The sequence below is a fragment of the Nomascus leucogenys genome, chromosome 10 (genome assembly GCF_006542625.1).
Source record: "Nomascus leucogenys isolate Asia chromosome 10, Asia_NLE_v1, whole genome shotgun sequence".
In the NCBI taxonomy this organism is placed as follows: domain Eukaryota; kingdom Metazoa; phylum Chordata; class Mammalia; order Primates; family Hylobatidae; genus Nomascus; species Nomascus leucogenys.
The window spans coordinates 59,914,793-59,940,419 of record NC_044390.1 but is presented as its reverse complement, the minus strand read 5'-3'; the positions used below and the strand labels follow the sequence as shown (position 1 = coordinate 59,940,419).

At 51.8% G+C, this 25,627-nt stretch overlaps 2 protein-coding genes across 4 annotated transcripts in view; both read right to left on the bottom strand.

Moving 5' to 3' along the window:
- Positions 1-7,209: 7,209 nt before the first annotated feature.
- On the bottom strand, positions 7,210-17,329 carry SPC24 (SPC24 component of NDC80 kinetochore complex). Of its 3 annotated transcripts, none has more exons than XM_030820824.1 (5): positions 17,137-17,329; positions 10,408-10,552; positions 9,333-9,437; positions 9,136-9,212; positions 7,210-8,603 (listed from the first exon to the last, which is right to left on the bottom strand). In XM_030820824.1, exons 1-5 carry the CDS (start codon positions 17,294-17,296, stop codon positions 8,497-8,499), a joined length of 594 nt encoding a protein of 197 aa, XP_030676684.1. In that variant the 5' UTR covers positions 17,297-17,329; the 3' UTR covers positions 7,210-8,496. The 3 variants fall into 3 exon arrangements, with proteins under 3 accessions (XP_030676684.1, XP_030676685.1, XP_030676682.1); XM_030820825.1 differs by having other exon boundaries at positions 7,210-7,730; positions 9,188-9,212; XM_030820822.1 differs by having other exon boundaries at positions 10,408-10,666; positions 17,137-17,296.
- KANK2 (KN motif and ankyrin repeat domains 2) overlaps positions 14,345-25,627 on the bottom strand; it is a 43,139-nt gene continuing 31,856 nt past the window's right edge. Inside the window, exons 13-14 of the transcript XR_004032016.1 lie at positions 20,680-20,683; positions 14,345-14,355 (exon numbers count right to left, since the gene is read on the bottom strand). The gene's annotated coding sequence lies outside the window, so the exon portion shown is untranslated. The remainder of the gene's footprint in view (positions 14,356-20,679; positions 20,684-25,627) is intronic.

Here is a 25,627-nt window from a genome sequence, read left to right as displayed (position 1 = left end):
GCCACAAAGCGTCACCCCCCACCACCCCACAGCATTCATTTGTGGGTCGGGATTAAGAGCACAAGCTCTGAACGCACTCAGCTCGGGTTAAAGCCCTGGCTCTGCCACCCACCTGTAGAAAAACTGACACAGTGGCCTCCACTGGGGTGTGGCTCCATGAAGGAGGGCCTGGCGGGCCACAGGCTTACAGTACTCATTTCTCTTTTCTTTTTTCTTTTCTTTCCTTCCTTCCTTCCTTCCTTTCCTTTCTCTCTCCTTCCTTCCTCCCTCCCTCCCTCCCTTCTTTCTTCCTTTCTTTTTCTCTCCTTCCTTCCTCCCTCCCTCCCTTCCTTCCTTCTTTTCTTTCTCTTTTTTTTTTTTTGGAGACGGAGTCTCACTCTGTTGCCCAGGCTGGAGTGCAGTGGCACAATCTCGGCTCACCACAACCTCCACCTCCCGGGTTCAAGTGATTCCCCTGCCTCAGCCTCCTGAGTAGCTGGGATTACAGGCACACGCCACCATGCCCGGCTAATTTTTTTGTATTTTTAGTAGAGACAGGGTTTCACCATGCTAGTCTCGAACTCCTGACCTCATGATCCACCCGCCTCGGCCTCCCAAAGTGCTGGGATTACAGGCGTGAGCTACCGCACCCGGCCTCTTTCTCTTTCTCTTTTTGCTCCCTCTCCCTCTCTCTCCCTGCCACATTTTTTTTTTTTTTTTTTTGACAGAGTCTCACTCTGTCACCCAGGCTGGAGTGCAGTGGTGTGATCTCGGCTCAAGGCAACCACCACCTCCTGGGTTCGAATGATTCTCTTAGCCTCCTGAGTAGCTGGGATTACAGGCCCGCACCACCACGCCTGGCTAGTTTTTATATTTTTAGTAAAGATGGGGTTTCACCATGTTGGCCGAGCTGGTCTTGAACTCCTGACCTGAAGCAATCTGCCCCGCCTCGGCCTCCAGAAGTGTTGGGATTACAGGCATGAGCCACCACACCGGCTTTTCTTCTCCCCCTCCTCTCCTTTCTCTCCTTCCTTCCTTCCTTCCTTGCTTCCCTCCTTCCTTTTTTTTTTTTTTGAGACGGAGTCTCGCTCTGTCGTCCAGGCTGGAGTGCAGTGGCGCAATCTCGGCTCACTGCAAGCTCCACCTCCCAGGTTCATGCCATTCTCCTGCCTCAGCCTCTCCGAATAGCTGGGACTACAGGCGCCCGCCACCACGCCCGGCTAATTTTTTTGTATTTTTAGTAGAGACGGGGTTTCACCGTGGTCTCGATCTCCTGACCTCGTGATCCGCCCGCCTCGGCCTCCCAAAGTGCTGGGATTACAAGCGTGAGCCACCGCGCCCGGCCCCTTCCTTCCTTCTTTCTTCCCCCCCTCCCCTCCCCTTTTTTTTTTTTTTTGAGACATGGTCTTGCTTTGTCACCCAGGCTGGAGTGCAGTGGTGCAATCCTAGCTCACTGCAGCCTTGACCTCCCAGGGTTGAGGCAATCCTCCCACCTCAGCCTCCCAACTAGCCAGGACTATGAGTGCACACCACCATGCCTGGCTAATTTTTAGTTTTTTTTTTGTAGAGACAGGAGTCTCACTGTGTTGTCCAGGCTGGTCTTGAACTCCTCGGTTTAAGCAATCTTCCTGCCTTGGCCTCCCAAAGTGCTGGGATTACAGGCGTGAGCCACAGCTCCTGGCCCAGTCCACATTTCTAAGTAAATATGGGAGGCCAGCCAGGTGCAGTGGCTGTAATCCCAGCACTTTGGGAGGCCGAGGTGGGTGGATAACCTGAGGTCAGGAGTTCCAGACCAGCCTGGCCAACATGGCGAAATCCCGTCTTTACTAAAAAAATACAAAAATTGGCTGGGCGTGGTGGCTCATGCCTGTAATCCCAGCACTTTGGGAGGCTGAGGCGGCGGATCACAAGGTCAGGAGATCGAGACCATCCTGGCTAATATGGCGAAACCCCGTCTCTACTAAAAATACAAAAAAATTAGCCGGGCATGGTGGCAGGCGCCTGTAGTCCCAGCTACTCAGGAGGCTGAGGCAGGAGAATGGCGTGAACCCGGGAGGCGGAGCTTGCAGTGAGCCGAGACTGTGCCACTGCACTCCAGCCCAGGTGAAAGTGCGAGACTCCGTCTCAAAAAAAAAAGATACAAAAATTAGCGGGTCGTGATGGCAGGTGCCTGTAGTCCCAGCTACTTAGGAGGCTGAGGGAAGAGAATCACTTGAACCCGGGAGGCAGAGGTTGCAGTGAGCCGCGACCGCACCATTGCACTCCAGTCTGGGTGACAGAGCAAGACTCCATCTCAAAAAAAAAAAAAATGGGAGGCCACCGGAGGCTGTGGGGCCACCGTGAGAGTGGACCAGGGTGGCCCACATTCCTAGATGAGTTGCCTGGAGGCTGTAGTCCCAGACCTCAGGGGGGTCCCCTCCGGAAGGAACCCAAGCACTGTTATGCCAATGACACAAAACTGGTCTTCCTGGCCTCTCCCATCCTGTCCAGCCTAGAAGGGAGACTGAGACTTCAGATCCGACAACCGTGGGTTCAAATCCAGCCTTGGAAACTTACTTCCTGTGCACAGGCAAGCTCCATTGCGATCTGTTTCTTTTCTTTTCTTTTCCTTCCTTCCTTCCTTTTTTTTTTTTTTTTTTTTTTGAGACAGAGTCTTGCTCTGTCACCCAGGCTAGAGTGCAGTAGCGTGATCTTGGCTCACTGCAACCTCCGCCTCACGGGTTCAAGCGATTCTCCTGCCTCAGCCTCCCAAGTAGCTGGGATTACAGGTGCCCACCACTGTGCCCAGCTAATTTTTGTATTTTTAGTAGAGATGGGGGTTTCACCATCTTGGCCAGGCTGGTCTCGAACTCCTGACCTCGTGATCTGCTTGCCTCAGCCTGCCAAAGTGCTGGGATTACAGGGGTGAGCCACCGTGCCCGGCCACGATCTATTTCTTTTAACCATAAACTGGGAAGAACTTTGACCACCTCTTAGTCCAGAACTATCAGGGAAGGGGCACTGAATGCCAGGCCAGAGGAGGGTTGCATGAAAGGCTTGGCCCCAGCTACTCAGGAGGCTGAGGCAGAAGGACTGTTTGAGCTGATGAATTCCAGGCTGTGGTGAGGCTGTGATCGCACCACTGCACTCCAGCCTAGGCAACAGAGTGAGACCCTGTCTCTTAAAAAAAAAAAAAAAAAAAAAAAAAATGCTCAGCCATCCCAAGCTGCTCCCAGCTGCCTGCCCCTCTGGGTGGCCCCCCACTACTGGCTTGAGGATGCATTTTATCCCTGCCAGGGCCTGAGGAGTCCTGGGGAAAGGTACCCAAGTCCAGTCCTCAGGAGAAGCCACCCAGTGAGCACTAGGGCCCGAGGAAGGGTTCAGCCTCGAGACTCCATAGCCCCTGGGCTCCCGTCCCCAGAAACACCAGTTATGAGCAGGGGGCTGGCCATGGTGTGAATTCATGACCTGCACACCTCTTGCCAATAATGACTAAGTGGCTAGAGCTTCAGGCTGCCTCACTGCCGCCCTCTGGAGCTCGAGCAGGTGCAGGTATGGGTGCCCACCCTGGCTTGGCCTCTTCTCACCTGGGTGGCTTTGGACACAGGGTGGACTCCTCAAAGGGGCTGCTTCCCATCTGAGAAGCCAGCATGATCCTCCAGGGGCTACTGATATACACACGCTGCCCCTGGTCCTGAGCGAGATCACCCTGCCCCTAGGGAAGGCTTGGGGGCTTCGCTGCTGAAGTTCAGACTCCAGGGTGGTCCTTGTCCTGCGTGCCTCAGTTTCCCCATCTGTAAAATGGATGGTCCTGGGGCTGAGCCTCAGTGCTGCAGGGACTAGTGTGGAACCCTGTGTCCTGGGGCCTGAAACCTTACTCCCACCTCGGCAGGGCTGGGCTGAGCCATCAGCAAGCCTCTGGCCGGCCTCCATCATTCAGGAAAGAGCCGGTGGCCGAAGGGGCAGCTCTCAGAGGGAGAACAAACGGGGGTGGGGGTGGGCCGGGGGCGGGGCTGGAGGCCACCGGCCTCAGGCTGTCCCGGGCATCCAGCCAGGGCTGGGCAGTGAGTCAGGGGCCAGGCATGCGGAGTGGGGCCTCTCCCGGCCCCGGAGATCAGGCATCTCTGGGAACCCGCCTGCTGGGCCCCCACCAGGCCGCGTTCCTCTCCCACTTGCTCTCCCCATAGAGGGGACCCTGGGCCTGCCTGGGGGGGACAAGGATGGGGATGTGGGTGGTGGGCACAGGGCCTCTGTGAGCCCCAGCACAGGCCCCCTGATGGGACCGTCTCTTCCCTGGGGAAACTGAGGTCCAGGTTGCTGGGGTAGAGGGGATGTAGAGTGACAAGGCAGGGCAATGGCTCCTTGGCCCCCTCCAGGAACAAAGCCAGGTCATTCCTGTGGGGAGGGAGCGCCAACCCCAGGGTGGGGGGGCACGGGCCCTGGGTCAGGGGTACAGATAAGCCTGGGCTCCCAGAACCCTTGTCACAGCGGTCCCCCTGCCCCATGCCTGCTTTCTTTCCAGAGCACTCGGAGCTGCAGTTTGCAGGACAAGAGGGAGACTGCCCATCCTCCCACCCCAGGACTCTCAGCCATGCGTGGGCTGGGCCCACTCCACTCCCGGTGCCCACAGTTGCCCCGGTGAACCAGCCAGTGGAGGCATCGTGTCCCCTGTGAGGGAAAGGAATGACCGCGAAGGTGACAGCAGCGCTCAGCCAACCCTGGCGCTGACACCTGACTTGCAAACTGCTCCCTGCCTGAGGCTTCAAGGCAGGCGAGAGGCTTTGTGGGTGTGACTTCCTCCCCAAAGGGACACTGGCAACAGCTGGAGACATTTCCTGTTGTTAAGGCTGAGGGGGAGCTGCTGGCATTTGGTGGGTGGAGGCCAGGGATGACGCTAACTGTTCTACGACACCCAGGACGGCCCCCAACACACAGAACGGCCGGCCCACTGTCACTAGAGCTGAGGTGGAAAAGCTCTGTTCTGCTTCAGGTCTTCAGATCTTTGGGGGTCAGGGGTGCAAATAGAGGACTCTGCTCCCAATTCAGGTCACATAAAAGAATCGGCTGGGCGCTGTCACCCATGCCTATAATCCCAGTGCTTTGGGAGGCTGAAGTGGGAGAATCGCTTGAGCCCAGGAGTTTGAGACCAGCCTGGTTAACGTAGCAAGATCCCATTTCTACAAAAAGTACAAAAATTACCTGGGCACGGTGGCACGCACCTGTAGTCCCAGCTGCTTGGGAGGCTGAGGTGGGAGGTTTGCTTGAGCCCAGGAGGCTGAGGCTGCAGTGAGCCGAGATCATGCCACTGCACTCCAGCCTCGGCAACAGAGTTAGACTCCATCTCAAAAAAGAAAAGAGAGAAAACCCACCAACTTGGAGAATTAAAACAGCCCCAAAGGCATCTAGGAACAGTTAACTGCACATCTAAACCCAGGCCCGCCGTTCTCAGAATCTTTGCAAGCCGAATGGACTGAGACTTCTGACATTTCAGGGCTAGACTCAAAAACCCTTTTTAAAAAATTTTGTTTTTGAGACAGTTTCACTCTTGTTGTCCAAGCTGGAGTGGAATGGCACGATCTCGGCCCACTGCAACCTCCACCTCCTGGGTTCAAGTGAGTCTTCTGCCACAGCCTCCAGAGTAGCTGGGATTACAGGTGCCCACCACCATGCCTGGCTAACTTGCATTTTTAGTAGAGATGGGGTTTCACCATGTTGGCCAGGCTGGTCTTGAACTCCTGATGTCAGGTGACCCACCTGCCTTGACCTCCCAAAACTACTGGTACTACAAGCATGAGCCACCATGCCTGGCCCCTTCTTTTTTTTTTTTGAGACAGAGTCTTGCTCTGTCGCCCAGGCTGGAGTGCAGTGGCTCGATCTCGGCTCACTGCGAACTCTGCCGCCTGCATTCATGCCATTCTCCTGCCTCAGCCTCCTGAGTAGCTGGAATTACAGGTGCCCGCCATCACACCCGGCTAATTTTTTGTGTTTTTAGTAGAGATGGGGTTTCACCATATTAGCCAGGATGGTCTCGATCTCCTGACCTCGTGATCTGCCCACCTCGGCCTCCCTAAGTGTTGGGATTACAGGCGTGAGCCACCGCGCCCGGCCCCCTTTTTTTTGTTGTTGACACAGGGTCTCACTTTGTCACCCGGGCTGGAGTGCCGTGGCGCAGTCGTAGCTCAACACAGCAACTTCCCGGGCTCAAGCAATCCTCCCACTTCAGGCCCCCGAGTAGCGGGGGATACAGGCAGGCATCACCATGCCCAGCTAATTTATTTTTTTCTTAGTAGAGATGGGGTTCTGCGATGTTGCCCAGGCTGGTCTCGAATTCTGGACTCAAGTGATTTGCCCCCCTCGGCCTCCCAAAGTGCTGGGATTACAGGCATGAGCCACAACACCTGGCCCCTTTCTAAGACAGGGTCTCACTCTCACCCAGGCTGGAGTGCAGTGACACTGCCATGGCTCACTGCAGCCTCAACCTCCCAGGCTCAAGTGATCCTCCTGCCTCAGCCTCCCAAGTAGCTGGGACTACAGGCATGCACCACCAGATGCTGTTAAAGCTTACTGTTCCCTCTGCCTAGAAACGCCCCTCTCTGATTAAGAACTGCACGTAAGTTCAGTCGTGGAAAGGGACATGATGAAACCCAAGCCCAAGTTCACGTAACTGACACATCCAAGGGCAAAGCTGTATTCAGGGACAACTGTATCGGTGGGACCCCACCTCCCTCTCTCCTCCCTCGGGCAGGCAGGTGGTGTGCACGCCTTCTTTCCTTATCGGTACCCAAAACACCGAGGATGGGAGAATGATGAACACATTGATTGGCCGGCCCTGGACTGGAGTACGTGTTCAATCAGTTAGGGTTTATTTTGGTATGTCATAGAAAACCCCCAAAAACACAGCTTACACAAGGTAGAAGTTGAGATTGGTTCTCCCCCTTCTCTCCCTCATTTAAATAAGTCTGTGCTGATATCTGGCTCTGCCATCATCAGGGAACCAGGCTCCTGTCATCCCTAAGGGACTGCACTCATCCATACACGTGGCAGTATGACTGCTAGGGCTCCAGCCATCACGCCCACATTCCAGGAAATAGGAAGGGGGAAGAAAGGGTGTACTTGTCTTTTAAGAATCCTTCTAGAAGTGTCACGTAACTCCACGTACATTTCACTAGCCGGACCTTAACTACAAGGGCGGCTGGGAAGTGTTGTGTTTTAACTCCCAAAGTGCTAGGATCACAGGCATGAGCCACCGCGCCAGGCCAAATTTTTTAATTTTTTTGTAGAGATGGGGTCCTGCCATGTTCCCCAGGCTGGTCTCCAACTCCTGGGCTCAAGTGATCTGCCCGCCTCTGCCTCCTACAGTGCTAGGATTGCAGGCATGAGCCACCACACCTGGCCTCCTTATCTTTTTAAGTCCTGGCACAAAAGTCGCTTCTGTCCTCCATGAAGCCTGCACACTCTGGTGTGGCTCCTGTCGCAATCTGGACCTCTCTCTGGTTCTAGAGTCTTGTCTGCTTCTGTGTTGATTCCTCCGTCAGCAGTGGGAGGAGATCCGCGTCACTCGTATCTTGTCTCTCTGGTGCCTAGCAGAGTCTGGGCACACTGTGGCACTCAAACATACCCCCTGAATGAATAAGGGCCAACCTTGAAATACCTGGGAGCTGTCATTGAATACCACGGTGTCATTTGTCCCATCCTGTCACAGATGTGAAATTGCAGGTCTGGCATAGATAAGTCGACTCCCGTTGGTTACCTAGCTGAGGCCACTCTAGGAGCTGAGGCCGAAATCAGGAGAAAAAGAAATCCAATAAAAAAAAAAAAAAAAAAAAAGGCCGGGCGCAGTGGCTCACGCCTGTAATCCCAGCACTTTGGGAGGCCAAGGCGGGTGGATCACAAACTCAGGAGATCGAGACCATCCTGGCTAACATGGTGAAACTCTGTCTCTACTAAAAATACAAAAAAGTAGCCGGGCGTGGTGGCAGGTGCCTGTAGTCCCAGCTACTCAGGAGGCTGAGGCAGGAGAATGGTGTGAACCTGGGAGGAGGTGGAGCTTGCAGTGAGCTGAGATCGCGCCACTGCACTCTAGCCTGGGTGACTGAGCGAGACTCCGTCTCAAAAAAAAAAAAAAAGGGAAGAAGTCTAGCTGGGCACGGTGGCTCATGCCTGTAATCCCAGCACTTTGGGAGGCTGAAGCGGGCGGGTGGATCACCTGAGGTCAGGAGTTCAAGACCAGCCTAACCACCATGGTGAAACTCCATCTCTACTAAATACAAAAAATTAGCCGGGCATGGTGGCGCATGCCTGTAATCCCAGTTACTTGGGAGGCTGAGGCAGAAGAATCGCTTGAACCCAGGAGGCAGAGGTTGCTGTGAGCTGAGATTGTGCCATTGCACTCTAGCCTGGGCAACAAGAGTGAAACTCTGTCTCGAAAAAAAAAAACAAAAAAAAACCACAAAAAACTATGTCCACACATTTCATTTGAAACGGATCTGACCACGGTAGATGCCCGCTGGGTGCAAGACACAGCCACGAGGCTCGTGGCTACCACTCGGTATCCACCAAGCTCCAGAGGTAGTCGCTGATGAACTTCCTGGAGAGCTGGGTGCTGTCCAGGTGAATGGGCTGGGCCACACTGGGGCCGTGATGAACTGAGGCACAGATGTAAGGAAAGCCCGGGACACACAGGCCCTCACACAACCCCACGGGGAAAAGGATACTGCCTTTACTTTTTTTTTTTTTTTGAGACAAAGTGTCATTCTGTAGGCCAGGCTGGAGTGCAGTGGTGCGATCTCAGCTCATTGCAACCTCTGCCTCCTGGGGTTAAGCGATTCTCATGCCTCAGCCTCCTGAGTAGCTGGGACTACAGGCATATGCCACCACGCCTGGCCTCAGGTCTTCTGCCTGCCTCGGCCTCCCAAAGTGCTGGGATTACAGGCATGAGCCACCATGCTTGGCCTGCTATACTTTACTATATTTATTATAGACATGGGGTCTCACTGATACCCAGGCTGGTCTCAAACTCCTGGCCTCAAGTGATCCTCCCACCTCAGCCTCCCAGGTAGCTGGGACTACAGATGCACACTACCACACCCGGCTAATTTTTACAGGGTCCTGCTATGCACCATTTTACATCCCTACCTACAGTGCACAAGAGTTAAAATAGCTCCCCAAAAAGGATACTGCCTTTGATCATCCCTGGCTCACACTCATAATCCCACTCAATTTTACTAACTTGGTGGTAAAGTTGAGCCACGTACCTGTACAGGAAGACCAAAAAAAAAAAAAAAAAAAGAAAGAAAGTTACCCAGCACCAACTTCAACCAAGAGCCGGACTACACAAGGAGGCACAGGCAGGCACACGTTTTGGCAGAACCTACACGGCCGAGGGGATTGTGACTGTCGTGTCCTCATCGACCTCCTTCTCCTGTCGCTCCAGATCCGCCTCAATCTCCTTGAGCTCTTCCAGCTCTCTGGTGAGCTGAGTAGGGCAGGTCATTAAGGATCCCGGCTTTCGAGAGAGGGCTGCCCCTGCGCTAACTGCAGCTGGGAGGCCCAGGGTCTTGGCTCTATCTACGCACACTTTCTTCTTTGAGTCAGAGTTTTGCCTTGTCACCCAGGCTGGAGTGCACTGGCACGATCTCAGCTCACTGCAACCTCTGCCTCCCAGGTTGAAGTGATTCTGGAGCCCCTGCCTCCCGAGTAGCTGGGATTACAAGTGCACACCACCATGCCCTGCTAATTTTTGTATTTTTAGCAGAGACAGGGTTTCACCATGTTGGCCAGGCTGGTCTCAAACTCCTGACCTCAAGTGATCTGTCTGCTTCAGCCTCCCAAAGTGCTGGGATTACAGGTGTGAGCCACCGCGCCTGGTCTTTTTTTTTTGAGACAGGGTCTTGCTCTGTCACCCATGCTGGAGTGCAGCCTCAATCTCCCAGGCCCAAGTAATCCTCCCACCTCGGCCTCCCAAGTAGCTGAGACTACAGGCATGTACCACCATGCCCAGCTTATTGATTGATTGATTGATTGAGACAGAGTCTTGTTCTGTTGCCCAGGCTGGAGTGCAGTGGCATGATCTCGGCTCACTGCAAGCTCCGCCTCCCGGGCTCACGCCATTCTCCTGCTGGGACCACGCCTGGCTAATTTTTTTTGTATTTTTAGTAGAGATGGGGTTTCACTGTGTTAGCCAGGATGGTCTCGAACTCCTGACCTTGTGATCCACCCACCTCGGCCTCCCAAAGTGCTGGGATCACAGGCGTGAGCCACCGCACCCGGCCTAATTTTTTTAATTTTGTAGAGACAGGGTCTCTGTTGTCCAGGCTGGTCTCCAACTCCTGGGATCAAGTGATCCTCCCACCTGGGCTTCCCAGAGTGCTGGGATTACAGGCGTGAGCCACTGTGCCTGGCCCTATGTGTGTTTTCTAGCAAGGCTGACCCTCTAACAGAAAAGGATATAGGAGGCTGGCCTTCAGACGGGTGTCCTCCTCCCCAGCCTCCTGAAGCGCGGCTTCCAGCTGCTGCAGCTCCACGCCTCCCTGGTGCACCTGCTCCTTCGAGTTGAGAAGGCTCTGGGCCACTTCCTTCTCCATGGTGAGGATCTCTGCAGGGTGGAGAGAAGCAGGCTCCCTAGGGTCTGTCCTTCCCCAAGGAGAGCAGAGAGAAGGTGGTTCGCCACCTCCACTGGCAAGAAACATGCCCCTTCTTGTCTGCAGCCCTGTGTCCAGAGAGTTCTACTGGCAACTTGTACAACTACTGTTTCACCAAAACACATTTAAATACACCAAAAATAAAACCTCGTCCTTCTTCACACACCTAAAATATAACAAAATAGCCGGCCAGGCATGGTGGCTCATGACTGTAATCCCAGCACTTTGGGAGCCTGAGGCAGGAGGATCGCTTGAGGCCAAGAGTTCAAGCCTGGGCAACATAGGGAGATCCCATCTCTACAAAACTAAAAAAAATTAGGCTGGGCATGGTGGTTCACACCTGTAATCCCAGAACTTTGGGAGGCTGAAGTGGGCAGATCACCTAAGATCAGGAGTTCGAGACCAGCCTGGTCAACATGGTAAAACCCTGTATTTTTTTTTTTTTTTTTTTTTTTTTGAGACGGAGTTTTGCTCTTATTGCCCAGGCTAGAGTGCAGTGGCACAATCTTGGCTCACTGCAACCTCCTCCTTCCAGTTTCAAGTGATTCTCCTGCCTCAGCCTCCCAAGTCACTGGGATTACAGGCGCCTGCCACAACGCCCAGCTAATTTTTTGTATTTTTGGTAGAGACGGGGTTTCACCATGTTGGTCAGGCTGGTCTCAAACTGCTGACCTCGTGACCCACCCGCCTCAGCTTCCCAAAGTGCTGGGATTACAGGCGTGAGCCACTGCGCACAGCAACCCCGTCATTATTAAAAACATAAAAAATTAGCCAGGTGTGGTGGCAGGTGCCTGTAATCCTAGCTACCTGGGAGGCTGAGACAGGAGAATCACTTGAACCCAGGAGGTGGAGGCTACAGTGAGCTGAGATCGTGCCACTGCGCTCCAGCCTGGGGGGGAGCTAAGGAAACTCCATCTCAAAAAAAAAAAAAAAAAAAAAAAGGCTAGGTGTGGTGGCTCACACCTGTAATCTCAGCACTTTGGGAGGCCGAGGCAGATCACCTGAGGTCAGGAGTTCGAGACCAGCCTGACCAACATGGAGAAACCCCATCTCTACTAAAAATACAAAATTAGCCGGGCATGGTGGCACATGCCTGTAATCCCAGCTACTTGGGAGGCCAAGGCAGGAGAATCACTTGAACCTGGGAGGCAGAGGTTGTGGTGAGCCGACATTGCGCCATTGCACTCCAGCCTGGGTGACAGAGCAAGACCCCGTCTGAAAAAAAAAAAAAGAAGGCTACTGGTGGCTGGGCACAGTGGCTCATGCCTGGAATCCCAGCACTTTGAGAGGCCAAGGTGGAAGGATCGCTTGGACAGGAGTTTGAGACCACCCTGGGCTATGTGGCAAAACTCCATCTCTACTAAAAATACAAAAAATTAGCTGGGCATTGTGGTGTGCACCTGTAGTCCCACCTACTTGGGAGGCTGAGATGGGAGGATCACCTGAACCAGGGAAGTTGAGGCTGCAGTGAGCCATAATTGCTGTCACTGTGCCACTGCACTCCAGCCTGGGTGACAGAGAGAGACCCTTTCTCAAAAACCCAAATCAAAACAAAACAAAACAAAGATGGCTACTGTTCCTTCCTAGAAACCTGCCAACTCAGAGAATGCAGATTAAATGCCCAGGCCGGGCGCGGTGGCACACGCCTGTAATCCCAGCACTTTGGGAGGCCGAGTAGGGTGGATCACGAGGTCAGGAGATCGAGACAGTCCTGGCTAACATGGTGAAACCCTGTCTCTACTAAAAATACAAAAAACGGCCGGGCGCGGTGGCTCACGCTTGTAATCCCAGCACTTTGGGAGGCCGAGGCGGGCGGATCACGAAGTCAGGAGATCGAGACCACAGTGAAACCCTGTCTCTACCAAAAATACAAAAAATTAGCCGGGCGTGGTGGCGGGCACCTGTAGTCCCAGCTACTCGGAGAGGCTGAGGCAGGAGAATGGCGTGAACCTGGGAGGCGGAGCTTGCAGTGAGCCGAGACTGTGCAACTACACTCCAGCCTGGGCGACAGAGCAAGACTCCGTCTCAAAAAATAAATAAATAAATAAATAAAAATACAAAAAACTAGCTGGGTGTGGTGGCGGGCGCCTGTAGTCCCAGCTACTCAGGAGGCTGAGGCAGGAGAATGGCGGGAACCTGGGAAGCGGAGCTTGCAGTGAGCTGAGATTGCGCCACTGCACTCCAGCCTGGGCGACAGAGCCAGACTCTGTCTCAAAAAAAAAAAAAAAAAAAAAAAAAAATGCTTCCCAAAAGGCCCATGTTTAAGTTTTAGAAACTTACATTAAGTTATTTTTAATCACAGTATGACATGTATATAGTTCTGCAAACATAAACACACACGCACACACCCTTCTCCAAGCCTCTCCGCCCCTCTGAAGCAGCCACTTTCAAGTTTTAGCTGTTTTCTCTGGCACTGGCCTCCACATTTCTAAGTAACTTGCTTATGCTGCTATTTCTTGATGGGTCTGGTTCGGATGGTGCCTGCTGATTTCCTGTTAGGACAGCTGAGGCTCTGGCTGGCTCACACAGCCTTCCCACCCGCTGTCTGTCCGCCCTCCCAAAGGACAACCAAGTCTTCTTGAATTCTTCCCTGAGTAGTCATCTTTACCCCATGGCTGCTCATTATAAGGTGTTCCTACTTGACATATTCTCACACAGCTCTCTGAAGGGATACTTTTTTTTTTTTTTTTAAGATGGAGTCTCGCTCTGTCACCCAGGCTGCAGTGCAAGGGCGCGGTCTCAGCTCACTGCAACCTCCGCCTCCCAGGTTCAAGTGATTCTCCTGCCTCAGCCTCCTGAGTAGCTGGGATTACAGGCACCCACCACAACGCCTGGCTAATTTTTATATTTTTACTGGAGACGGGGTTTCACCATGTTGGCCAGGCTGGTCTAGAACTCCTGACCTTGTGATCTGCCCGCCTCGGCCTCCCAAGGTGCTGGGATTACAGGTGTGAGCCACCGCACCCGGCCCTTTTTCTTTTTTTTAAACTTTTATTTTATTATTATTTTTGAGACAGAGTCTTGCTCTGTTGCCCAGGCTGGAGTGCAGTGGCACGATCTCAGCTCACTGCAACCTCTGCTTCCCGGGCTCAAGCTATTCTCTTGCCTCAGCCTCCCGAGTAGCTGGGATTACAGGCATGTGCCACCATGCCTGGCTAATTTTCTTATTTTTAGTAGAGGCAGGGTTTCACCATGTTGGCCAGGCTGGTCTTGAACTCCTGACCTCAGGTGATCTGCTCGCCTCAGCCTCCCAAAGTGTTGGGATTACAGGCATGAGCCACCATGCTTGGCCTATTTTTTTGAGACCGTCCAGGCTGGAATACAGTGGTGTGACCTCGGCTCACTGCAGCCTCCACCTCCCAGGTTCAAGCAATTCTCCTGTCTCAGCCTCCCGAGTAGCTGGGATTACAGGCATGCGCCATAATGGCCAGCTAATTTTTGTAATTTTAGTAGAGACCGAGTTTCACCCTGTTGACCAGGCTGGTCTTTAACTCCTGTCCTCAAGTGATCCACCCACCTCGGCCTCCCAAAATGTTGAGAAGACAGGCGTCAGCCACCACACCCAGCCTGAGGGTGTACTTTAACTCCTCTGCCCCACATCTGCAACATGAAAAACAGGTCCAGAGACAGAGAAGTTCAGTGACTCACCCACAGGTACAGAGCTCCAAACCTAGGATGTGAACTGGATCTGTTTGACCCAAAGCCCAGGATCCCTGGATCCTGACTGTCAGTTTTCTTGGCCCCAGATTCATCCATTCTGCTAACAGCCAGGCTGGCTGAGTCACACCTTTCTCCTCAAGCCATCAAAGGAGGGGGAGTTAATGGAGGGGTGGAAGAAGGAAGAGGGAAGGAGGGAAGAGCCTGCCTGGGACATCACACTCAGGATAATATTCAGACTCCTGGGCGCTCACCAGGCCTGGCAGTCAGGCGGCTGCTTAGCTCATCTTCTGCTCGCCAAGTTCATTCTCACCTCCTGACCTTTGCATTTGCAATCAACGCTACCAGGAACACTGTTCCTGAGCCACCCCATGGACTGGCTCCATAGGCCAATCAAGGATCAGCCCAGGCCTCCTCATAAAATGTGACTGTATAAGACATCCGAAACCCCTGGCACTGCACCTGTCAGGGAGAACTGTATGGCGGTTCCTCAGAAATCAAACTTTGAATTACCATTTGATCTGATTCTGGCTGAATACAAAAAAGAATTGAAAATAGAGTCTTGGCTGGGCCCGGTGGCTCACGCCTGTAATCCCAGCACTTTGGGAGGTCAGGGCGGGCGGATCATGAGGTCAGGAGATCGAGACCATCCTGGCTAACACGGTGAAACCCTGTCTCTACCAAAAAAAAAAAATACAAAAAAAAATTAGCTGGGTGTGGTGGCGGGTGCCTGTAGTCCCAGCTACTCGGGAGGCTGAGGCAGGAGAATGGTGTGAACCTGGGAGGCGGAGCTTGCAGTGAGCCAAGATCGCGCCACTGCACTCCAGCCTGGGTGACAGAGCAAGACTCCGTCTCAAAAAAATAAAAAAAATAGAGTCTTGGGCTGGGTGCAGTGGCTCATGCCTATATTCCCAGCACTTTGGGAGACCGAGGCGGGCGGATCACGAGGTCAAGAGTTCAAGACCAGCCTGGCCAACATGGTGAAACCCCGTCTTTACTAAGAATACAAAAATTAGCTGGGCATGTTGGCACGTGCCTGTAATCCCAGCTACTTGGCAGGCTGAGGCAGGAGAATTGCTTGAACCCGGGAGGCATAGGTTGCAGTGAGCAGAGATCTCGCCACTGTACTCCAGCCTGAGTGACACAGTAAGACTGTCTTGGGAAAAAAAAAAAAAGAAAAGAAAATATGGTGGCCAAGCACGGTGGCGAGCACCTGTAGTCCCAGCTACTCGGGAGGCTGAGGCAGGAGAATGCGTGAACCCAAGAGATGGAGCTTGCAGTGAGCCGAGATCACGCCACTGCACTCCAGCCTGGGTGACAGAGCGAGACTCCGTCTCAAGGAAAAAAAAAATACAGAATTGAAGAGATATTTGGGCATCCGTGTTCATAGCAGCGTTATTCAACACAGCCAAAAGGTGGATACAACCCAAGTGCCCATGGATTGATGAATGAATAAACACAATGCGGTCCATCCTTCTATATCATGGAATATGACTCAGCTTTAAAATGGAAGGAAATTCCGGCCGGGCGTAGTGGCTCACTCCTGTCATCCCAGCACTTTGGGAGGCTGAGGCGGGCGATCACTTGAGGCTGGGAGTTTAAGACCAGCCTAGCCAACATGGTGAAACCCTATCTCTACTAAAAATACAAAAATTAGCCGGGCATGGTGGCGCATAAGTGTGTTCTCAGCTACTTGGGAGGCTGAGGTGGGAGGATCACTTAAGTCTGGGAGGCAGAGGTTGCAGTGAGCCAAGATCACACCACTGCATTCAAGCCGGGGTAATGGAGCGAGAGTCTGTCTCACAATAAGTACACAAAATGAGAGGAAATTCTGACACAGGCTATGACACGGATGAACCTGGAGGACATTATGCTCTATGAAATAAGCCAGACACAAAAGGGTAGATATTGTATGATTCCACTATGAAGGGTAGATATTGTACAATTCCTCTGTGAGGTTCCTAGAGGAGTCAAATTTGAGACAGAAAGTAGAACCCTGGTGGGTGCCAGGGTCTGAGAAGGGGATGGGGAGTGAGTGTTTCATGGGGACAGAGCTTCAGTTTGGAAAGGTGAGAAAGTTCTGGAGATCAATGATGGTGATGATGGTTGCACAGCAGTGTGAATGTGCTTAAGGTCACTGAACTGTGCAGTTAAAAATAGTGAAGATGGGCCGGGCACAGTGGCTCACGTCTGCAGTCCCAGTACTTTGGGAGGCCGAGGCAGGCAGATTACCTGAGGTCAGGAGTTTGAGATCAGCCTGGCCAACGTGGTGAAACCCCATCTCTACCAAAAATACAAAAATTAGCCGGGTGTGGTGGCAAGCGCCTGTAATCCCAGCTACTCAGGAGGCTGAGGCAGGAGAATAGCTTGAACCTGGGAGGTGGACGTTGCGGTGAGCCCAGGGCCTGGCAGCAGCAGATGCTCCATAAAACATCTGAACGCCTTCACGAAGAAGGGATGGGCTATTGTCACAACCATTTGACAAGTAAGGAAGCTGAGGCACAGAGAAGTTAAGAAACTCACCTCAAGTCTCACAGTGGACATGGAGATGGCTGCTAGGATTCAAACCCGGAGCTTTGACTCTTGAGCCCCAATTCAAACGCTGAGACCCCCAGCTCCTGCTCACGGAGCGCTCAGAAGGGGCCAACCCCTCCAGGCTCCTATATTTACCACTAAACCCCTGGGGGGTGGGGGATGGTTGCTGTCATAAAGCCGATTTCTCAGATGGCGAAACTAAGGCTCAGAGAGGGCCGTCCCAGGGGGGATAGGACAGGAGATGGGAGAGTTCAGGAGAGAAGGGGTTTTGAGGTCGGCCTGGTCGCCCCCTCCCAGCACCCGGGCCCCGTTCCCCGTGGGCCCGCGCCCACGCTCCGGCCCTCACCTCGCAGCTGCTTCTCGGCACCGTCTTGCATTTCCAGCAGCCGCTCCACCACCTGCTCGTGGCGCCCCAGCAGCCGTCGCTGCTGCGCCTCCGCGCGGTTGGCGCCCAGCAGGCTGAGCAGCCCCTGGCTCACCTCCTCTATGTCGCGGAAGGCGGCCATGACTACGCCAGGCCCCAACCCGCGCAAATTTGACTGCCCGCGGGGCCCGCCCTCTTCCCGAGGAGGTTGCTTTCCATTGGATTTTTTGATACGTCAGTCATAAGCAATGGCCAATAGGCATAGGGAACAGGGTCTTAGAATGGGCTAAGCCGCCTTGGGTCTGGCCTGGTGCGCCTGCGACCACTCCTCCGTCAGTCATCGGCGATGACCAATCGGCATAAGAAGGGGGAGGCTCCGTTATCCTTCCCGATGCGCCTGCGCGGCAGAGAAAGCGGCTGTTTATTTCTCCATAGGTCGAGCGCCTGCTGGGTGCAGGGCGGGGTTCTAAGGGCGAAGCAGCGAGCAGCTTCTCCTGGAACTTACATCCTACAGTGTGTGCGTGGGATACACAATAAGCATAGAGAATAAGTAGATTCTATGAGAGGCTGCATAGCAAAATGGCGTCTGCAGCCAGATTTACTGGGTTCGAATCCCAGCGTTGCCACTTACTAGCTGTGTTACCCTGGACAGACTTCACCCCTCTGTGCGGTACTTTCCTCCTTAGTAAAATGAGGGTCATACTAGTGCCTGTGTCAGCGTTGGCGTGAGAATTCTTATTACTTTTTTTTTTAGAGACAAGGTATTGCTGTGTCACCCAGGCTGAAGTGCAGTGGCACAATCATAGCTCATTGCATCTTCGACCTCCTGGCCTCCAGCAATCCTCCTGCCTCCGCCTCCGAAAGTGCTGGGATTACAGGTGTGAGCCACCGAGCCCAGCCTGGTGTGATAGTATCTGCTATTCAGTAGGTGCTATATAGTTGTTTAATGAAACATACATAGAATCCTAGCATGTAGCTGGGTGCAGTGGCTCACGCCTGTAAGTCTCAGCTCTTTGGAAGGCTAAGACAGGAGGATTGCTTGAGCCCTGAAGTTTGAGACTAGCCTGTCACAAAACAAAACAAAACAAACAAAACAAAACAAAACACAAAGAAAAGATCAGTGCTGACTCTAAGGTGCTGGTTCCGTGCTAGACACTGGTATTTCTGCAAGAAACAGTTAAGATGTTAAGATGGCATCTTTTTTTTCTTTCTCTCTGTTTTTTTTTTTTTTTTTTAAGATGGAGTCTCACTCTGTTGCCCAGGCTGGAGTGCAATGGCACGATCTCAGCTCACTACAACCTCCGCTTCCCGGGTTCAAGGCATTCTCTTGCATCAGCCCCCCAAGTAGCCGGGATTACAGGTGTCCGCCACGGCGCCCAGCTGATTTTTTGTATTTTTAGTAGAGACGGGGTTTTACTACGTTGGCCAGGTTGGTCTTGAACTCCTGACCTCGTGATCTGCCTGCGTCAGGCTCCCAAAGTGCTGGGATTATAGGCGTGAGCCACCGTGCCTGGTGTGGCATCATTTTTATGTGTGCTACCACCTAAAGAACATCTCATTGCTTTCCTATGATTTTTTTTTCTTTTTTCTTTTTTTTCTCTTGAGACAGAGTTTCGCTGTTGTTGCCCAGGCTGGAGTGCAATGGCGCAATCTCAGCTCACTGCAACCTCCACCTCCCAGGTTCAAGTGATTCTCCTGCCTCAGCCTCCCAAGTAGCTGGGATTACAGGCATGCGTCACCATGCCCAGCTAATTTTGTATTTTTAGTAGAGACGGGGTTTCTCCATGTTGGTCAGCCTGGTCTTGAACTCTCAACCTCAGGTGATACACCTGCCTCAGGCTCCCAAAGTGCTGGGATTACAGGCGTGAGCCACTGTGCCTGGCCTTCTTTTCTTCCCTCATTTTTTTTGAGACGGGGTCTTGTTCTGTCCCCCAGGCTGAAGTGCAGTGGCTCAGGTGATCCTTTCATTTCAACCTTCCGAGTAGCCGGGACTACAAGTGTGTGTCACCCTTTGGTGCCTGAGAGCATGGCTTCTTGAACCAGCCGTATAATGTTGGCATAGACCTCACCTTCTTTGTGCCTAAAGGCAGTGAATAACAATTAGGCAGAGTGAAATCAAGAGGGAATAAGACTTTAGGTTCACTTTCTGACGCTGCAGCTTACCTGTGACCTTGGCAGGTTCCTAACCTTTCTAAGCCATAGTGGCTAAAGATAGCCTTTTCTTATTAGCTGCCAGGAGGTGTCCCGGAGATAAGCCAGGCCAGGTTGTGCAACTCGAGCCTGATAGATCTAAAGGCTCCTGTGGAAAAATGCCATCCGCCCACCTCCCTTCCAAAAAAGCAAAGCGAGAACCACTTCACAGCCATTAGGATGGCTACTGTCCAAAATCAACCAACCAGCCAAGCAACCCGGAAAATAACAAGTGTTGACCGAGATGTAGAGAAATTGGAATACTGTGTACCCTTGCTGAGAATGTAAAATGGTGCAGCTGCTGCGGGAAACAGTATGGCAGTTCCTCAAAAAATTAAAAATAGTATTACCATATCAGCAATTCCACTTCTGGGTATATCCCCAAAAGAATTGAAAGCAGGTTGTTGGGCCGGGCGCTGTGGCTCACGCCTGTAATCCCAGCACTTTGGGAGGCCGGGGCGGGCAGATTACCTGAGGTCAGGAGTACGAGACCAGCCTGACCAACATGGAGAAACCCCGTCTCTACTAAAAATACAAAATTAGCCGGGCGTGGTGGCGCATGCCTGTAATCTCAGCTACTAGGGATGCTGAGGCAGGAGAATCACTTGAACCTGGGAGGCGGAGGTTGCGGTGAGCCGAGATCGCGCCATTGCACTCCAGCCTGGGCAACAAAAGGGAAACTCCGTCTCAAAAAAAAAAGAAAGAAAAAGAAAGAAAGCAGGTCGTAGAACAGATATTTGCAAGTCCATGTTCATAGCAGCCATTATAGCAAAAGTGTGGAAACAGCACAAGTGTCCTTAGATAGAAGAATTAATAAAACGTGTTTCAGCTCTACAATGCTTTTTTTTTTTTTGGTTCATCTGTACAACGCAATTTTTTTTTTTTGAGCCACCATGCCCGGCCACAATTTTTTTTTTCTTTTTTTTTTGAGACAGGATCTCTCTCTCTCTGCCAGGCTGGAGTGCAGAGACGCAATTATGGCTCACTCGACCTCCTGGGCTCAAGCAATCCTCCAACTTTAGCCTCCCAAGTAGCTGGGACTACAGGCACATGCCACTACACCCAGCTAATTTTTTTTTTTTTTCCTAGAGACAGGGGTCTCATTGTATTGCCTAGGCTGGTCTCCAACTCCTGGGCTCAAATGATCCTCTTGCCTCAGCCTCCCAAAATGCTGGGATTACAGGTGTGAGTCACTGTGTCTACCATATCTGGCCCATAGGACAGAAGATTATTCAGCCTTAAAAAGGAAGGAGGCCAGGCGCGGTGGCTCACGCCTGTAATCCCAGCACTTTGGGAGGCCGAGGCGGGCGGATCACGAGGTCAAGAGATTGAGACCATCCTGGCCAACATAGTGAAACCCCGTCTCTACTAAAAATACAAAAATTAGCTGGGCCTGGTGGCACCTGCCTGTAGTCCCAGCTACTTGGGAGGCTGAGGCAGGAAAATCGCTTGAACCTGGGAGGCAGAAGTTGCAATGAGTCGAGATTGCGCGGCTGCACTCCGGCCTGGCGACAGAGTGATACTCTGTCTCAAAAAAAAAAAAAAAAAAAGGAAGGAAATTCTGACCAGGTCCAGTGGCTCACGCCTATAATCCCAGCACTCTGGTAGCCTGAGGCAGGCGGATCGCCTGAGGTCAGGAGTTCAAGACCAGCCTGGCCAACATGGCAAAACCCCATCTCTACTAAAAATACAAAAATTAGCCAGGCATGATGGTGGGCACCTGTAATCCCTACTACGTGGGAGGCTGAGGCAGGAGAATCACTTAAACCCGGGAGGTGGAGGTTGCAGTGAGATGAGATGGCGCCACTGCACTCCAGCCTGGGTAACAAGAGAGAAACTCCGTCCCCACCCCGCAAAAAAAGAAAGGAAATTCTGACACATGCCACGAGGTGGATGAAGACATGTTCAGTGAAATAAGTCAGATACAAAAAGACAAACACTGTGTGATTCCACTTATAGGAGGTCCCTAGAGTCGTCAGATTCATAAAAACAGAACATAGAATGGTGGGTCCCAGGAGCTGGGGAGGGGTATGGGGAGTGAGTGTTTCATGGAGACAGAGTTTCAGTTTTGCAAACTGAGAAAGTTCTGGAGATGGATGGTGATGATGGTTGCACAACAGTGTGAATGTGCTTAATGCCATTGAACTCTGCACTTTAAAATGGTTAAAGTGGTATGTTTTATGTCATGTATATTTTACAATTAAAATTTAAAATATACTAAAAAAAAAAAAGGAAAGCAAGAAACTGTGTGATGGGGGAATAGGTCTTCAGGGTGAGCTGAACAAGAGAAATAAAGATAATGACAAATGGTCCTGGCAATTGCTTTGTGAGAAAGTTTATTTCCCAAGAACGCTTCTTGGCTCACAAAGCCAGAGGAAATTGACACGAGTAATGGACCTTCTGTCTAGAAATACACTCCTTAGCATGACATTTCTGGGTCTTCCGAAAACCTTCTGTTATCTCCTGACTGAACAGCCTAGCGGATAAACAGAGGAAATGAGATGTCAGGAGACATGATTACCGCTGGGAGATCTGAGGGGAGGGGCCCATGGGCTGCTGGGGCCAATGATATTCCTTTTCCAGTTCTGGTGCCAGTGACTTGGGGGTGCCGTTTGCAAAAAAGCTATGGAAGAAACTGTACTCTTTTGTGCACCATTTGTGCACAAAATGTATTCATTTTATACCTCAAGAAAAAAGAACTTAAAAAAAAAATTAAGACCAAACATATTAGAAAAAGATTTGGTAGGAGATGCTCCAAACTGTTGACAATGGTATTCCTACCAAGTGGGATTATGGCACCCTGCAAAGACGAAACACTGCTGTATTGTTTGAATTTTGAATTTTTTTTTTTTTTGAGATGGAGTTCCTCTCATTGCCCAGGCTAGAGTGCAGTGGTGTGATCTCAGCTCACCACAACCTCTGCCTTCCAGGTTCAAGCAGTTCTCCTGCCTCAGCCTCCTGAGTAGCTGGGATTACAGGGGTGTGCCAGCACATCCGGCTAATTTTGTATTTTTAGTAGAGACAGGGTTTCTTTTCTTTTCTTTTTCTTTTTTTTTTTTTTTTTTGAGACGGAGTCTCGCTCTGTCACCCAGGCTGGAGTGCAGTGGCGCGATCTCGGCTCACTGAAAGCTCCACCTCCCAGGTTCACGCCATTCTCCTGCCTCAGCCTCTCTGAGTAGCTGGGACTACAGGCGCCCACCACCATGCCCGGCTAATTTTTTTTGTATTTTTAGTAGAGATGGGGTTTCACCGTGGTCTCGATCTCCTGACCTTGTGATCCGCCCACCTCGGCCTCCCAAAGTGCTGGGATTATAAGCGTGAGCCACCGTGCCTGGCCTTCTTTTCTTTTCTTTTTTTTTTTTTTGTTTTTTGTTGAGACGGGGAGTCTCTCACTCGTCCTGTTTGCCTCCCAGACTGGAGCGGCCAGTGGCCGGCAATATCTCGGCCTCCACTGGCAAGGCTCCCGCCTCCCCCCGGTTCAGCCATTCTCCTGCCTCAGCCTCTCCGAGTAGCTGGGACTACAGGGCCCCCACCACGCCCGGCTAATTTTTTTTTGTGGATTTTTCGATACTGTTGTGGTGGTTCATAGGTTTTTTTTTTTTTTTGATAGAGATGGGGTTTCACCGTGTTAGCCAGGATGATTTCGATCTTCTGACCTCGTGATCTGCCCGCCTTGGCCTCCCAAAAGTGCTGGGATTACAGGCGTGAGCCAGCGTGCCCGGCCTTTTTTTTTGTTTTTTGAGATGGAGTCTCACTCTGTCACCCAGGCTGGAGTGCAGTGGCATGATCTTGGTTCACTGCAAGCTCCGCCTCCTGGGTTCACGCCATTCTCCTGCCTCAACCTCCCGAGTAGCTGGGACTACAGACACACGCCACCATGCCCAGCTAATTTTTTGTATTTATTAGTAGAGATGGGATTTCACCATGTTGGCCAGGATGGCCTTCATCTCGACCTCGTGATCCGCCTGCCTCGACCTCCCAAAGTGCTGGGACTACAGGCGTGAGCCACCGCGCCCAGCCGGAGACAGGGTTTCACCATGTTGGTCAGGCTGGTCTCGAACTCCCGACCTCAGGTGATCCACCCGCCTTGGCCTCCCAAAGTGCTGGGATTACAGGTGTGAACCGCCGTATCCGGCTCGAATTTTGACTTTTTTTCTTGAGACGGAGTCTCCCTGTTGCCCAGGCTGGAGCACAGTGGCACAATCTCGGCTCACTGCAACCTGTGCCTCGCAGGTTCAAGTGATTCTCATGCCTCAGCCTCCTGAGTAGCTGGGATTATAGGCATGTGCAACCGCGCCTGGCTAATTTTTGTATTTTTAGTAGAGGCGGGGTTTCACCGTGTTGATCAGGCTGGTCTCAAACTTCTGACCTCAGGTGATACCCACCTTGACCTCCCAAAGTTCTGGGATTACAGGGGTGAGCCACTGTGCCCGGCTGAATTTTGACTTTTGTAATAAATCGCTATAAATTATTTGGCATTAGAACACAAAAGTCACTAAAGAGCCATGTTTTAGGCCAGGCATAGTAGTTCATGCCTGCAATCCCAGCACATTGGGAGGCTGAGGTGGGGAGATCGCTTGAGCCCAGAAGTTTGAGGCCAGCCTGGGCAGCATAGAGAGACCCCGTCTATACAAAAAATAAAAAAAATTAGCCAGGCATGGTGGCACACACTTGTAGTCCCAGCCACTCTGGAGGCTGAGGTGGGAAGATTGCTTGAGCCCCGGACGTTGAGGCTGCAGTGAGCTATGATCGCACCACTGCACTCTACCCTGGTAGGCAACAGAGTGAGACCCTGTCTCACAAAAAAAAAAAAAAGAAAAGAAAGAAAAAGATTGATTTTCTTTTCCTGAGGTGTTCACAGCAGGTGTTCAACAAAACTTTGTATGATGGCAATATTCAGTATCTCTGCAAGTCAGTACAGTAGCCACCAACCACGTAAAGCTATTGAGAACTAATTATAATTCATTGACTTTATTTATTTACTTATTTTTGAGTTGGAGCCTCACTCTGTCGCCCAGGCTGGGGTGCGGTGCTGCAATCTTAGCTCACCGCAACCTCCGTCTTCCAAGTTCAAGTGATTCTCGTGCCTCAACCTCCCCAGTAGCTGGGATTACAGGCATGTACCACCATGCCCAGCTAATTTTTTTTGCATTTTTAGTAGAGATGGGGTTTCACCATGTTGGCCAGGCTGGTCTCGAACATAAATATTCCACCTGCCTCAGCCTCTCAAAGTGTTGGGATTATAGGTGTGAGCCACCGCGCCAGGCATAATTCATTTACTTAAATTTTTTTCTTTTTTAGAAACAAGGTCTCACTGTGTCACCAAGGCTGGAGTGCAGTGGGACAATCATAGCTCACTGCAGCCTTGAACTCCTGGCCTCGAGTGATCCTCCCACCTGCCTCAGCCTCCTGAGTAGCTGGGACTACAGGCACAAGCCACCAAGCCTGCGAATTCATTCATTCATTCATTCATTCATTCATTCATTCATTTATAGATGGAAGTCTTGCTCTGTTGCCCAGGCTAGAGTGCAGTGGGGCAATCTCAGCTCACTGAAACCCCTGCCTCCTGGGTTCAAGTGATTCTCTGGCCTCAGCCTCCCGACTAGCTGGGACTACAGATGCCCGCTACCATGCCCAGCTAATTTTTTTGTATTTTTAGTAGAGGCAGGGTTTCACCATGTTGCCCAGGCTGGTCTTGAACTCCTGACCTCAGGTGATCCGCCTGCCTCAGCCTCCCAAAGTGCTGGGATTACAGGCATGAGCCACCGCGACCAGCCTCATTTACCTTTAAATGAAAATAGCCACATGTAGCTAGTGGCTACACTACTGTTGGGTGCTGGTCTAGGACAGAGCATGAAGGTGTTTACTGTGATATTCTTGCAACTCTTCTGTAGCTTTGAACACTTTCCAAAATAAGTCCATTTTGAAAAAGAGATTTGCAGCAGCTCATATGTGTAATCCCTGCACTTTGGGAGGCCAAGGTGGGAGAGTGGCTGGAGACTGGAAGTTCGAGACTGGCTTGGGCAACATAGCAAAACCCCACTTCTACAAATAATTTAAAAATTAGTCGAGGTGTGGTGGCTCACGCCTGTAATCCCAGCACTTTGGGAGGCCAAGGCGGGCGGATCACTTGAGGTCAGGAGATCAAGACTGGCCTGGCCAACATGGTGAAAACCCATCTCTACTAAAAATACAAAAATTAGCTGGGTGTGGTGATGGGTGCCTCTAATCCAAGCTACTCGGGAGGCTGAGGCAGGAGAATTGCTTAAGTCCAGGAGGTGGA